The 16,760-nt window shown below is 36.7% G+C and overlaps 1 protein-coding gene across 4 annotated transcripts in view; it reads right to left on the bottom strand.

The window, feature by feature from the left end:
• Window positions 1-15,099, bottom strand: part of LOC110303552 (triadin) — a 172,788-nt gene extending 157,689 nt beyond the window's left edge. For 2 of the 4 annotated variants that reach the window (XM_085842740.1, XM_085842741.1), the window contains exon 1: window positions 14,556-15,099. In XM_085842740.1, coding sequence (XP_085698866.1) covers window positions 14,556-14,577 — 22 coding nt within the window. In that variant the 5' untranslated portion in view covers window positions 14,578-15,099. The remainder of the gene's footprint in view (window positions 1-14,555) is intronic. The other 2 variants (XM_085842742.1, XM_021174666.3) reach the window with 1 other exon arrangement.
• Between the last annotated feature and the right edge of the window lie 1,661 nt (window positions 15,100-16,760).

Genomic DNA, 16,760 nt, shown 5'->3' with positions numbered 1-16,760 from the left:
TATATGTTCTTATAAACATATAAGAAGCCTACAGAATGCTTAATAGATTGGACCAGGAAAGACATTGCTCCTGACACATAATAATCAAAATTCTAACTATACTGAACACAGGAAGAATATTAAAAGTGGTCAGGGAAAAATGTCAAGTAACATAAAAGGCTAACCTATCAGAATTACACCAGCCTTTTCAACAGAGACTCTAAAAGACAGAAGATGCTGGGCAGGTGTCATACAGGCCCAAAGAGAACAAAAATGGAAGCCCAGGCTACTATACACAGCAAAACTCTCAATTACCATAAATGGAGAAACCAAGATATTCCATGACAAAACAAAATTTAAACAATATCTTTCCACAAATTCTGTGCTTTGAAGGATACTACATGGAAAACTCAAACACAGGAGGGATACTAAACCCAAGAAAAAGCAAAAATTAATCCTCTTACAATAAAACCAAGAAAGCCACACTAACATAATTTCACTTCTAACAACAAAAATAAAAGGAAGCAACAATCCTTAGTCCCTAATATCTCTTAACATCAATGGACTCAATTCTCCAGTAAAACAACCAAGATTACCAGACTTAATATATAACAAGGACTGAGCATTTTTCTGCATACAGAAAACTTCCCTCAATGACAAATAAAGACACTACCTCATTGTAAAAGGCTGAAAAAACATTTCCAAACAAATGGTCCCAAGACACAAGCAGAAGAAGCCATTCAAATATCAAATAAAATCGACTTTAAATCAAAAGTTATCAAAAAATGTGAGGAACGTACTTGAATTCTTAGCCAGCGCAATTAGAAGAGAGAGAGAGAGAGAGAGAGAGAGAGAGAGAGAGAGAGAAATCAAAAGGATACAAATTGGATCGGAAGAAGTCAACATATCACTATTTGCAGATAATAGGATAGTATACATATATATGAGACCTGAAAAATTCCACCAGAGACCTCTCAAACTGATAAACAACTTCAGTGAAGAAGCTGGATATAAGATTAACTCAAACAAATCAGTGGCCTTTCTCTACACAAAGGATAAACAGCCCGAAAAAGAAATTAGGGAAACAACAGCCTTCACATTAGTCACAAATAATATAAAATACCTTGGTGTGACTCTAACTAAGGAAGTGAAAGATCTGTATGATAAAAGCTTAAAGTGTCTGAAGAAAGAATCCAGAGAATATCTCAGAAGATGGAAGATCTCTCATGCTCATCGTTTGACAGGATTAATATAGTAAAAAAGGCCACCTTGCCAAAAGCAATCTACAGATTCAATGCAATCCCCATCAAAATTCCAACTCTATTCTTCACAGAGTTAGAAAGAACAATTTGCAAATTCATCTGGGATAACAAAAACTACTCTCAACAATAAAAGAATTTCTGGTGGAATCACTGTCCCTGACCTCAAGCTATACTACAGAGCAATTGGGGGAAAAAAAAAACTGCATGGTAGAGGGGCAGTGACAGACAAGGAGATCAATGGAATAGAACTGAAGACCCAAAAATGAACTCACATACTTTTGGTCACTTGATCTTTGACAAAGGAGCTAAAAATATCCAGTGGAAAAGACCAGCATTTTCAACAAATGGTGCTGGCTCAACTTGCTGTTAGCATGGAGAAGAATGTGAATCAATCCATTCTTATCTCCTTGTACAAAGCTCAAGTCTGAGAGGATCAAGGGCCTCCACATAAAACCAGAAACACTGAAACTTATACAGAAGAAAATGGGCACAGGGGGAAATTTTCTGAAAGTAATATCAATGGTTTGTGCTGTAAGATCAAGAATTGACAAATGGGACCTCATAAAACTACAAAGCTTCTGTAAAGCAAAGGACACTGTCAATAAGACAAAAAGGCCAACAACAGTTTGAGAAATGATCTTAAACAATCCTAAATCTGATAGAGGGCTAATATCCAATATATACAAAGAATTCAATAAGTTAGACTCCAGAGAACCAAATAACCCTATTAAAAATTGGAGTACAGAGCACAAAGAATTCTCAACTGAGGAATACTGAATGCCTGAGAAGCACCTGAAAAAAATGTTCAACATCCTTAGTCATCAGGGAAAGGCAAGCAAAAAAAAACTTGAGATTTCACCTCACATCAGTCAGAATGGCTAATATCAAAGACTCAGGTGAGAGCAGTTGCTGGGGAGGATGTGGAGAAAGAGGAACACTCCTCCATTGCTGGCAAAATTGCAAGCTGGTACAACCACTCTGGAAATCAGTCTGATGGTTCATCAAAAAACTGGACATAGTACTACCGGAGGATCCAGCAATACCACTCCTGGGCATATACCCAGAAAATGCTCCAACATGTAATAAGGACAGATGCTCCATTATGTACATAGCAGCCTTATTTATAATATCCAGAAGCTGGAATGGACCCAGATGTCCCTCAACAGAGGAATGGATAGAGAAAATGTGTTACATTTACACAATGGAGTACTACTCAGCTATTAAAAACAATGAATTTATAAAATACGCAAATGGATGGATCTGGAGGATAACATCCTGAGTGAGGCAACACAATCACAAAAAACCACACATGATATGCACTCACTGATAAGTGAATATTAGTCCAGAAGCTCGAAATACCCAAGATACAATTTGCAAAAACACATGAAACTCGGAAGAGCAAAGTGTGGATACCTCATTCCTTCTTAGTAGGGGGAACAAAACACCCATAGAAGTAGTTACAGAGACAAAGTGTGGAGCAGAGATGGAAGGAATGACCATCAAGAGACTGCCCCACCTGCAGATCCATCCCATATAAAATCACCAAACACAGACACTTTTGTGGATGCCAACAAGAGCTTGCTGACAGGAGCCTTACATAGCTCCCTCCTGAGAGGCCCAGTCAGTGCCTTACAAATACAGAAGTGGATGATCACAGACATCCATTGGACTGAGCACAGGGTCCCCATTGAAGGAGCTAGAGGAAGTACCCAAGGTGCTGTAGAGGTTTGCAGCCCCATAGGAGGAACAACAATATGAACTAATCAGTACGCCTAGAGCTCCCTGAGACTAAACAACCTAAGTTGATACTGGCTGTTGGCTGAATGCTCTGTAGGGTACATGTTCCAAAATTCTGGTGTTTTCACATAGGCATCTTTAGAGGTTATTTGACCTTGTAAAGGTATTGTTTGAGAAGCAAACGCTCTAGGAAAGCAATACGTAGACATGCTTACATTTTTACATTCTTTAGAGTATAGCCTTGGAATTAATTTTACTCTAATTTGCTTTTCGAAGTTGTGACACAGATCTTCCCAAATTTCTGAAGAGGGCAAGTATATCTTTCAATATAGAAGAGAAAAATGCCATTTTGTGAGAGATGAGAAAATGAGGTGGAAAATTTTGCTGCAGCCATTTTTGAAAAATATAATGTCATATACAGATGTCCAAATATGATTTTATAGAAGTTAAACTAGACTAGGAAAAATATTAACTGAGAGTAAATAATGCAAAAATACAATCTAAATGTTACATAGTCTAAAATAGTACTCTGGGACAGAAAAGGAAGGGTTGATTTGAGAAATCTAATCAGATTCAGTGTGCATGTATTGAACTCTTGAGTTTGTGTTCCTTCCTCTTTTCCAAAACAAAAGTTCTAAGCTTTTTGTTTATGTTTTCTCATATTGGTCATCTTCGGAGTCTCATTGTTCATGGAAAAAGAATTATTACTATAGGTAGTAATAAATCCATTGTGAAATTTTCTATTAATGTCATAGGTGAATTTTAACCCTTTTTACTATAAGCAAGATTTGAATTCTCACTGAAAATATCACTAATTTTCTTTATCTATAGGAATTTCTTCCAGAAGTACATACCCAGCTACCCCATATATAGCAAAATTGATGAAGGATGGGGCCCTCATATGACTGGACATAATGTTTGCATTCAGCATGCAAGCATTCATATAATTCATTAATCTATGATGAGAAGACAAAAAAATCTGTGTATATTCAAGATCATTGTAGTTATTATTGAAATATCTTCCAAATATGTTTGGCCTTACCATGTAAATCTGATTCAGAGGCGAATAAACTTACTTTGTACTAGTCTCTAGCTCCATTGTTTCTGCTTATGCTGCTCTCCTGGGGGTTATGCTTTTTGACTCTCTAATCAAGAAGATTATATATTACTTATAATTTTCTAGTGTTATTTTAACCATAAGTTATACATGCATTATAACAATTGCATCCCAATTGAACACCTACCCACCCCCAAAGCTCTTATACTTCAAAACATCACTTTTTTCAGTTTAATTTTTTTCTCTAATTTTAAAAACAATGAAAATTATTAATATCTCATTTATTCCTCCCTTTCTCAGTGAGGCAGAGTTGAGCATTTTGCCTCAAAAAGACATCCTTTAACATAGACACAGGATGGTCCATTTGAAAGTTAAAGCTAACAAAATGACCAGAGAAAGGGTTATATGAAACTTCTGATGTTGGCAACTAGGAGAAGAGAGGTGATGGAAACTGAGTAACTGCTGCTTGGCTGTGAATGAGGGTCACATTGTAATAAGTAGCTCTGAATTCTAGTTAAATTAGTGGGTAGATCAAGAAAAAGTAATAAAATATGGAAGTGATGGGCTACAGTCATCAACCAGGAATGGTGGCATATGCAGAAACCAAGAGCATGAGACATTTTATCCTTAGACAGCTGTGTTTCAACTGCAGCTGGAATGGCCTGAGAGTAGGACTTGTTTCCTTACTGTTGGTGGCCCAGCTTCAAGCACAATGCTAGTCAGCAATTAACAAGGCTATTATTAAATGTTGAATGATCTGAATCTAGTCTTATGCCTTCTATTTGGCAATGGTTGAGTTGCTGCATAAAAAGCCTCTGTGAGGATTCATTATTATAAAGATTAATTCTTCATCTCTGAGATGTTGTTTATATCCTATTGTTCTCTCCAATTTCCTCCAAACACCCATTTTTGAATATACAGTAGGACTAAGTTATTTTTTTCTGACACTTCATTGGGGCATTACTAGTAGATAGCACCCAAATCACCCTTTCCCAGTGTTTTTCAATGAGATTTTAATGATAATATATAGGCTTGATTTATGTATGCAAAATGACAATTTCTTCCCTCTACTGAATGCACTCCTTTATCATTGGACAAATCACCATGAAAGAAATAAATTGATGAAATAATCATGGTAAACCAAATGAGTAAAAGAAAAGAGAAGAAAAAGAAAAGAGAAGAAAAAGAAAAGAGAAGAGAAAAAAGAGAAGAGAAGAGAAGAGAAGAGAAGAGAAGAGAAGAGAAGAGAAGAGAAGAGAAGAGAAGAGAAGAGAAGAGAAGAATGGGAATCAGCATTGTTCATTAAAATGGCTACCTCCACCTAAAAAGAAAGTTTTATGGTTGGATTGTGAATTTTATAAGCAAGAAAAAAACACAACTATAACTGCACACGAAGTGCATGACTCAATACCAGCATTGAGTTAAGAGAGGGTTAAGGAAACAGAACCTGGATTCATAAGTGGCTCCGAGGTAAGAGGCAACGTGTGGTCAGACACCTAAAAATACATTTTCAGACATGCTAGACATAGTGTCTTGACAGAGCTACTGGCTATGTGCCTGTCCACCTCAACACTGCTTAATGAATAATATATTTGATTAATTTAAAAGTCTGTGCCTATATCATTCACAAATGTTTTAAAATAGGGATTTTAGTATTTTCACCATACAGAAAGGATAAATAATGATATATGCATGTGTGTATATGTGTTAATTGACTTAAATAAGTTATACATGTATTTAGATACTTCCTTGTATACCATTAATATGATTATTGTTTACTGTACATAATTAAAAAAAAACATTTAGTTTAAGTTAAGAAATAAAGCTATACTGACTAATACTTCTGAACTTATAACAAGTGTTTTATTACCTATATTTTTATAGAGATATAAATGAAAAAATAAATTATTTTATTTTACAATGAAGATTTAACACACTATGTAGCCAAAGCTCACAGAAAAATAATTTCCCATGTCATTCTCTAAGAAAGCACTGCAGTTACTGAGAAGATGCTAAGAGGCAAAGAAAGAACAAAGTCAAAAGGAATCCTCTTCTAGTTTCTAGGCTTCACAAGACTTGTTAGGCTATGTACACTGATCTAATGTGCAGAAGAGCTAGAAATGTGTATAGATGAGTTCCTATCTGCATTTGGTCATTTTATAGGATTGACAGTGTGTGGCGCTGAGACTAGAAGTGAGAAAATACTTTGGCAGCACCCAAGAAAGCACAGGTTTTCATAGTTTGACAGCAATATAATAATAATATTTGGGTAATTAGTAATTTTAGGCAGATTAAAAAAGTTATTTTGAACTAAGTGATACCTGCTAAGGATGCTTAACTACATTATTTGTCAAAGGTTGTCAGCCTTTTGTTTTTCAAAAGCACTGAGCTGAATTATATGGTGCTAGCAATCCAGCCCCCAGTGTTCTGTAATTCGTCTACATAAGTCAGCAGCAGCTCTCCCAAGCATTTGAAATGGTAACTCTCTCATAACCTACGTCTTCTTATGTAGTCCTTATGTGGATGGTCCCAATGAAGTATAAAAGAGGATGTTAATCACTGAAGACTTCACAGAAGCCATACATGTAGAAACTCCATGATTATTACCATAAATCATTGTTTCTCCCTGAGTTTTCACAATAGGCATGTAATGGTTTCTATCCAGCACTCAGGAGTGATGTGAAACCAAAAAAAAGCTGTATTTCTTCAAAGTTTTCTTTGGACCAATAACAACTGTGACAGGTCAAAACTTTCTAACGATAAATCCACTGATGTATGTATGTATCGACAATCACAACAAATTTTTTTACCCTTAAGTGTCAGTGCATTTTGATCTCTAACACAGTGTTACCTAATGCTTGATTTAACTGAGTTTCTCTATGCTTTTACTGCACATTTCTTATTGTGGTTATATTTCAAAGATAAAGGAGACTGTGGTCAAAAAAGGTAATTGTCCCTCAACTGTGTTGGGTAGCTTCTGTAAAACTATACCTGGAAATCCTGCAAACAGTCTTCTTTCTGTTTCCCAAGCACAGCTGTTTCCTCCTATGCTTCTTTTCAAATTATGTTATCACTTCCCAAGTCATTAGCTCAAGGGCACAGAAAGTAAGCCATCACCTTTCACTGATTTTTTTTTTCCTTGAGGGCAAAATGTGCCATTTCCTTTAGCTTGTGAATCTCTTGCTTGTGTTTCTTTACAGGTAACATTTTTGTTTGCTGCTCACCACTATAAAGTTTTCAATAACAGATGAAGGAAGATAAATCATTTATATTTAAGAAAATTTTTATTTTATCCAAATAATTGTCTAATCTTTAAAATAGATGTCTGTATTTGTATAATGGCTTTGATGTTGCTAATATTATGTCTTTATAACATTTCTAACATTCTAATCCTTTGAAATGACTTTAAAGCAATCTTTTGCATCAACATGGGGGGAAATTAAGGTTGGCATTTTCTATAGTTGAGTAGTTTGATTCAAGTTTCCTTAAAGCTATGAGCAACTATTCTTATCTCCAGTATATGTTCTTCTTTTAGATATTTTAAAACAGTGATTCTTAATTTGTGGATTGTCAATTCCTTCGGGTTGAAAGACGCTTTCACAGGCATCAGAAAACACAGACATCACATTATATTTATAACAATAGTAAATTTACGATTATGAAGTAGCAACAAAATAATTTATGGTTGGGGGTTACTTGAATATGAATTGTATTAGAGGCTTGCATCATTAGGAATGTTGTAAACCACTGTTTAAAAGAACTTTTATGAAGTCAAATTCATGGTGAAGTTTATGATCGGGTACTCATTATCCTAAACCTGTGACAGAATGTCCTATGACAAATGTTTTTACTTCAGTTGCCAATGAAAATGCATCTCCTCTAGCTGTACATAAAATTCATGACCAAGATTCAATAAAAAGTATCAACTCAGCAGTAAGTGAATTATCCTAGAATGTCAAAGATCTATAGATGGAATTATTTATCATATATATATATATATATATATATGTGTGTGTGTGTGTGTGTGTGTGTGTGTGTGTGTGTGTGTATCCTTTCAATTAAGAACAAGTTTTAACCATGACTTTTCTCTTTTATGGCAGTCACTGATCCTTGTCCATGAACTTTGGTTTTATATTGCTGTTTGGATTCTTCTGACCATCAGGAAGGAGAACAATTGAGTTATATAGCTGTATATATTGATTCTCGAGATTGGCAGTTCACCAAACTGTAGTCACTTACAGATGATGTAGTGTGCTCTTGTTTTCCCAGCCAATTATGTGTGTTAAAGAAAAGTTCTGGTCAAAAGTCTTAGCCCTAATGATGAATGCCAACACACTCCTTTGTATTTGAATCTTCAATCCAGATTATATCACGAGTTTTACCTCAAACAAAATGTTCTCTCACTGACAAGATGTGTGGGACCATGAAAGGCAGCCTGTTTTCTGGTCGAGCTAGGTTAAACCCCAGAGACCCAGCAGATTAATCTGCAAAGGACAGAAGGAAGTTTGACACATGTTCCTAGAGACTAGGCTCCTGAGAGGAGGCCCCAGCTCCAAAATTCTGTGGCCATCAGTCACATAGGCAACGTCCGAAGCTCCTGGTATTCTGTCTGACTCTCCCTCCACTGTTACCTGGCAACAACCAGGTATGCTCCCCCCAACAGTTACCTGGCAACAGCCATGTAGGCACAGCCCACTATTAAAAGGGCTGTTCGCACCCTCCTCCCTCTCTTACTCTCTTACTCCTGGTTCCCCCTTGCTCTTCTCTACTTCTCTACTCTCTCCCTCTTTATGTCTTTCTACAATAAACACCTTAAAACCATGGACTGTCTCATCGGGATCCACTGTGCTGGAGCAATGGCCTAACCTCCCGCCAGAGGCCTCTCTGTGTTCCCAGATGTGGCTTCCTACAAACCAAGCAAGACAAGGACTCTCCTCCCTGAGGGACCCAGCCAGAGCTCTCTTTACTTTGGCCCTAGGCCAGAGCCCCTGCTCCAGAGGTTCTACCCAGGAGAAGTAGGACCTGCCATTCCTAGCCTCAGTGGAGGCCCAGAGACCCCTACCCAAATCTGGAAGTTCCTGGGGGATGTCAGACTGCACTACCCCACCTCCTGAGCAGAGTCCTGCGGCTTCTCACAGCCAGATGCCCGTGTGCTGGGGTGGCATGGAGAACCCCCAGTCAAACTTTGCTGAGCCCTGGACACCATTTTTGACCCACAAAGATGGATTTATTTTATTTTAAAAGACAGTAATAAAGTTTTCTGGGACGTCTTGTCAAAAATACATTGTCTGAAAACGTTTTTATATTAGTAAATCTTCAACATTAGTAAAGTGCAGATTTTCCATTTTGCTTAAATTTTCTCCACTTAGCGTTAACAAATGTCAGAAAAGGGAGAGGGAGAAGGCTACTAGGAGGAAGCACCACATACAAAACTTTTCGAGATGGGTCTAGCCTCATGCTTCTGAATAAATGCAGTTTTATCTTGCAAAGTGTGGATTGCCTGATGCATATTGTCATTCTCCACATGAATGAAAAGATTATACCCTAACCTGCAACAGATAATGAGCACATTGTGATATGGGTTGTGCAGTTTGTGAGGAAAAAGTTCATTTACATACCAAAGCATCAAGTAAAATCATAAATTCTGTGTCTCTGGCATACTGACTTCAGGCAGAGAGGTGTGGAGATGTTTGATCTTTACAGAGAAGAGCTCAGATCCTGGGGACAGGACTGCATCCATCATGTACTTACAAAGAAACTCAGCTTCCTTTGAATATGGAAATTACTATCTGGACTAGCAACTACACCTATCTCTGCTTAACCCACTTGGGGCAATGCAACTTAGCTTTTCCTATCAGAAGCTGAATGTCAATTATATCAGCCAAAGCAGGCAGCAGAGCAAAATTACCTTAACTTTGATAGATCCTCCTAGAACTTTAAGTCAGGGAGCCAATTTCAAATTTCACATTGCTTTGTGATGTCAGATGCTAGAAAAAGATTTTTCTCTAGAGTGTGCTTTAAAACTGTGTTATGTCTAACATATGCATTTTTGTTCATTTGTCCCCAAAGGATTACTCTTTATTGAAAGGGAAAAAAGAAATAATAATGTTATAATATTCTCACTAAGCTCTAAATAAGCAGAACGAAGTTCAACATTAAAAATTTAACTGAAAAATGATAACCACCTCTGAATTCTCCTTTCAAAGTGATATCACTAACCCACATGTCAACATAGACCAGTAGTTCTCAACCTGTGGGTTGTGACCCTGAGAGGGGTCATCTATCAGATATCCTGTATATACTTACTACATTACAATTCCTAACAGTAGCAAAATTACAGTTAAAAAGTAGCAATGAAAATAATTTTATGGTTGCGGGTCATCACAACTTTAAGACACTGTATTAAAGGGTCTCAGCATTAGGAAGGTTGAAAACCACTGCCATAGACTATGTTAAACTTAGCCTCAGCCTGACCATTCTGCTCTACTTATAGGAACAATACACATGGGTATGTAAGCAACCTACCCCATGCCTAGTTAAACCACCCAAAACAAACTGTAACTTCCAAACTGTAACTTCCTGGTATCTAGCTCTGTATAAATAGATGTCCCTCATCCACTCTCACTGAGTTCAGTCTTCATAACCTTAGAAAGATTTGAGATCCTCCCCGTTCCAATAAAGCAGTTTCAGCCAACTGAACTAAGTCAGTCTGCCTTACTGCATCAGTTACCTTATAAAAGGAAGTAAACTTTTATTAAAAGTTACATTACTAAACACATTAACTCTTCATCTAAATCCCTTATTTGTGAAATAACTATATATTCACAGAATTAGAACAATGAGACTAATTTTTTCTGTAGATTGTTCAGCATATATTCTGTCTTAACACACTGACATTCACATTTTGCCTAAGGAGTACTGTTTGGAACTACAAATAGCATCTACATCACATAAAATTTATCCTGCATCTCCAAATAATAATAGTTTAAAATCATATCCTGATGTGGTCATCTCACTTGGCACAGAAGAGCATTTCCTTAAGTTTCAGCAAGCAGCTAGTTTGTCAAATAATCAATACTCCCACCACAAGCTATTTTTTTTTAAGATTGCTTCATTCATATTCCACTAGTGCCACACAATCTAGGAATAGATTGGCCCTTGTTTCAATGCCTTCTTCTCCTTAGTATCTCTTTCTATTGGCTTGTACTATGGTGGTTCATATAGCATCAATTATGAACTTTCCTAATCTGTCTACTTATCTACTTATTGAGGCTGATTTATTTTCTTTCTTTTCTGTCTTTCTTCTTTCCAATTATCTTTTTTTAAATCCCTCTCTTCCAGGGAGAGTGGACAGTGGACTGTAAACAGATGAATAAAAATAATAAATAAATAAATAAATATTAAATTAAATTAAAAATAGAAAATAAAAGTAGTAAAAATTTATAAAAGGGTCAAATCTAGCTATTGTTTCATCTGTCAGTTGTTTGGGTTTGTCAACCATTTGCTTTGAGGCTTTGATATTTCTTTCCTTCTTCTGCCTTCAAGTACAGGATGAGAGAAATAAGAAATTTAACATCTCATTACACAACTTGAGAGGAAACCTTTACCTAAGCACTGAATCTTCAGTGCCCAATTAAAAATTCATATGGTCTACACAAGAGGGCAGCTAACATTGGTACTTGCCTGTGAATCTCTGGGTTTCTCCAAAGTGAAGAGAGTCCTATTTAAAGACTCTGATCTGATCTGAACACTGGTTGGTTCTGCTCTGGCCTGAGCCTAATCTCAGCTACTCAATATACCTAGTGTAGACACCCAAGAGCCACCCAATATCAAACTAACTCACACAATGAGAAGGCAGATTCAACTTCACTGTTTTCAGACAGGAATTGAAGCTGTATCAGTCCTTGCATAGTTCTTAATCTTCCTAAACCTTGGCTTCATACTTTATAAATAGCAATAGAACTGTTTCACGTCGATGCTGAGAGGGTTAAGTGAGCATTTAACAAGCCTGCTATCTTAAGACTCCAGAATATAAATTGACTTGGTATTATCACTACCATCTTTATCATGGTTAGAATAAAAGTTGTTTCCCTAAAGTCCTTTGGGGTTCAACTTTGATTTCTGTTTTACCTAGTGCCTATGCTTGGAACACATTTTACATGGAACATGATTTTCTTTTTTTTCATTGGATGAATTATCCAAGTTGAAATATCAATAGAAAAAAATATGTGAAAGAGTCAGTAAGTTTGGTAATTGTGGCATGTATTAGAAGTAAATAAGCCAAGGTGTCAACCTGTGAACTTCCAAAATTAGCAATGGCCAAAGAAAAGACTTAGAGTTATTATGATACCAGGCATCCAAGGAATCACCCTTGTTCCTTGGTCTAAATCTTCAAAGTGTTTGCTTTTCATATTCAGGGAGTAAAAGATGAGATAGATAAATGGTATGAGGCTACTCCTGCAGTGTTTATTCTTCAGTGATTTGCCCCAAAGTGGTGGTAAGTGAAATATAGTAGAAGAAAGAAAAGACAACTGAAGGCTGAGAGAACAATGAGAAACAAGACCTTTACAAAACATCTCTTTAATGAAAGGCAAACAAGAAAGAATGAAGAAAGGTTGTTATAGATGAGAAACAAAGAGTGGGAACCACAAAGAAAAGAAAAAGTGTAAAATCCTTTGGAAAACTGAGGAGATTGACTATGGTAATAAGCACAGGCAACACAAATTTATTGAGCTGGCAATCTAAGTTTCTTCTGACAAACAGATCATTGCAAAGAAGGAATAAGTACAACACCCATGATCACATGGTAGAGACCCTACCAACTCTGAAGACGAGACCATGGGAAATGATCATTATCCAGAAAACTATATGCTGTGCTCACATAGTCAACTTAGATTTTTCTCAGTTGCTGTTTTATGGGCCCTACCACAGAGGATTCACAACATCTTTCAACTCCCTTTGTGTACAAATAATTCTATTTCAAAACAACAGTCCTTTAATAAAACGTGCTATGGATCAAGTGCAAATGCATGTAGGGCATGCACTATAATCAAGGAGCATGATTGGCCAGCAATGTCTGAAATTAGTGGCAGCCTAGGTTCCAAGCATAAGCTGACAGGAATGCTCAGAGGTTTCTTAAAACCTTGTACAGGAATAAGCAGAACACTTTTATAGACAGATCTTTTCAAGGCCAACATAAGGGCAACATGACACAGGATGTCCAAAGTATAGAAAAAATATATTTATAATATTATTTACATTCAGTTAGCAAATTCTGAACTAAAACTGGCAAACAGTAAATTTTATATCCTCTAATGGAAAAGAGAAAACACAGGCTGGCTTCAAGGAGCTGACACCCAATCTTGACTACAATTTGGTAATGGGAAATCATGGAATATCTGAGTAAAAGGTTTTTTTTTGTGTGTGTGTGTGTGAAATAGACATCAAATTGCTGCTTAGTGGAATAGTGTGAGGTCTCACAAAGGAAATGTGCATAAGTTCTAAACAAAATACCTAATAAATGGAAATCTCTCGGTAATATTGTTATTACTTTGTGGTGACAGGCTATCTCTGTAACTAATACAAGCAAGGCATTTTTTTTTTCCTCACAGATATTGCCTAAATCTGCAGGGAAAATTATTTTCTTTACATAGATTTCTACCCACACAAAAGATAAAACAAATAGATTTCTATTTTACAGTCTCGTTAAAAACAAAATGACATTTAACTTGGAAACTGTCAAAAGTACCACCTGCCTTATGTACTTATTGCTGTCAGAGAGAATGTTAAGCCTATCTTCCATAGTTTTACCTCAACTAAAGCCAGACTGTATTATTTTTAAAGAATTACTTCATTAGTAAGACGTGTGTGTGTGTTTGTGTGTGAGTGTGTAGATTTATTATAAGTGTATAAATAGAAAATATACTAATATAAATATAAAACACACTACTTATAGAGAAACAAGAAATGAGTTTACAAAATAACTAGATTTCTAAGAGTTAAATGCTTTATGTTTTAAAGTTAGACTAGTCTGACTTTCTGAAATTTCTAACTTTGTCTTTGAGCATTTGTCAATGGTAAAGTGACTATGATTCTTCAGGGCACTTCTATCTGCGATGCATATAAGCAAGCTGTGCACCCTAGCTGGAAAGAGAGACATTTACGAATTCAAATATTAAATACTATAAAGAAAAGGTGCTCCAGATCATACCTCTAAACTGACACATCACACATAATATTCTGATTTTTTTTCCATCTCCGTCCTCACATGTATTATAATTTTTGTCTTAAGCTATTTATAGAGGTGAGGTGATAACGGAGAGGGTAGTGGGGCCTGTAGCATAGCAGAAAATACTTCCCACACTTAAAATTCCAGATAATCTCTCCTTGCTCCCTCAAACACACAAATCTGGCTTTTGCAGATCCTGTGTAGACTCACAGAACTAATTAACTAGAAGCCAGCTGAAGCCTATAGAGTCCCTGAGGCTGTTAATTTACATAATGTCCCCAAGCAACAGTACCTTCAGCAGTGATCTCAGTCATGGTGGGTGCAGAAATCGAGCAGATGAAAAGTTCCAGTCAAGTGGCACTTTGCAGAATAAGGTAGGATTAGAGAACTCTGGTAGAGGGTTTTGACAAGGGCTCTTCCTTTTCCTGGATTTTCTGGCTGTTTTTTTTTTTGTTGTTGTCTTGTTGAACTTTGCCTCTTCTCTGCAGAGTTCTCCCCCTGGAAACAACCTAAGCCCTTTCCAAGCAGTACTTGTGGCTCAGCTAAAAGTATCAGCTTCAAACAAAAATAGCCTCATCTGCCTTGGACTCTTCAGCACTTTTTTTTTTTTTTTTGGCACTCTGGAGGAACACACACACACACACACACACACACACCGACTCTCAAGCCCTAAAGATACAGGCAAAAATAAATAAGTAAATAAATAAAAGCAAATAAATAAAACAGGAAAACAAAGCCAGAGTATCTAGAAAGTGCTGTCTAAGCCCCCGCAGTGTCTCTGATATAATTACAGATTGGGGATTGGTGTCAGAAAACATAAAATAAAGAGTTGAAAGTAATCTTACCCTAGATAGCTCAGATTTATTCTTAGTGCCTCTAATACTCAGAACATTCCTCTCTCCCTTATTTGGCTAGGGGAGGATCATGTAATGTCTACCACAGGCAGAGGGGAGGGCAGTTGTTAGTAATTTTTCTGTGTTGGTTGTTGTTGTCCCAAATCCTCTAGGCAAGTGCAATATAGGGCTACACTCAGAACTGAAATTAGTAACTCCTGGCCATTCTTCTAAGCTAGTCATGTTGTGAAAAATTAATATTTTCTAAATATTAGTCAATAAGAAGCGTGTAATGTGACAATAAAATCAATCTCTGAGAAGTATGTCGTCTCAGGGTTTTATTCCAACACCTTATTAAAAACAAAATATCTGATTTCATCTCAGCAGTGAAAGAAAGAGAAGGTGAAATAAAGTTTAGAAATCCACTGTTCACATTTTAGAAATGGATTTCACCATTTCCCTTTCCGAACTTGAAAGAAAGGAAGAAAAAAAAAATCCTAGCAGCAGCTAACAATTAGCTAAATTGCCTGATTAGCATTTCACCTTCCCACTTCTAGACAGGTGTTAATGAGAAGAGAAATATTCAGTAGTTGGTGGTTGGAAGGGGAAGGAGAATCAAAGGGCATTGATAATCATAAACTTTAACCAGTATGAGAATTATCAAGGGCTGGCTTTTGTTATCTTTTATTTTCATCTCACATTCAACTTAATAAAAGCTTGCAGTTTTGTCTCTTTGCCTTAACTCACTGCCATTGGCTGACAGAATCTCTTGAATCTGTAGGCAATTCTTAGTTTGCAAAGCACAGCTCTATCTTCTGTTTTAAAGGCTCAGAAGAATGATGTGACAGCTATTTGCATAGACAATGACATCCTACATGTCACCATCTGTCTTCACTGGCTGCCTCAGTTTCATGGCACAACAGAAATCAGCTGAATAAACAAGTCCGAACTCTCAGTTCAGATGGGAGGAAAAGATTCCAGGTAGACTCTTAATGTTATAAAGAGCCCACAGCTAGCAGCTGGGACTGGACTGAGATGATTAACATTGATTACAGTGCTCATACATTACCTGAGAGCTAATGTCCTCTTGCAGGCAGTACTGTTTCCAAGTTAAAGGAATCACTGCAAATAAAGACCATCCAAAAGACAAAATGATGCCTTTGGAATACTGGGTTAATCTAGAAGTGTTCCCTGAAAGCAGAGTTCACCTCACTGTGGTTCTCTCCTGTGGTTATTTGATAAGAATAGCTCCCATAGGCTATATATTTGAATGCTTTGCTCCTAGTTGATGGAACTATTTGGGATGTATTTGAATGTGTGGCCTTGTGAGAGGAGGCATGTCACTGTGGACAGGCTCTCAAAAGACCACTTGTTCCCAGTTAGCTCTCTTTCCCTCTCTCTTTCTGCCACATGGTTTTATCTCAATAGCTAATTCCTCAGCTACTGATCTCACAAAACACTAACCTACTCACTGTTCCCCATCATGATAGTCATAGACTCTATTCATTCCTTGAAACCATAAGCAAGCCCCCAATTAAAGATTTTTCATATATTGTCTTAATCATGATATCTCCTCAGAACAGTAGAAACATAGCTATGATACCCCAAATAATATGTCCATTTGTTACTAACACAATGCTACAGTTTCTAAAAAGCATAACAAT

The sequence above is a fragment of the Mus caroli genome, unplaced genomic scaffold (assembly GCF_978045245.1).
Source record: "Mus caroli unplaced genomic scaffold, Mus_caroli_1 scaffold_9, whole genome shotgun sequence".
Classification (NCBI taxonomy): domain Eukaryota; kingdom Metazoa; phylum Chordata; class Mammalia; order Rodentia; family Muridae; genus Mus; species Mus caroli.
Note: the sequence above shows the minus strand (reverse complement) of the source record. Positions and strands in the feature narration are given on the sequence as shown.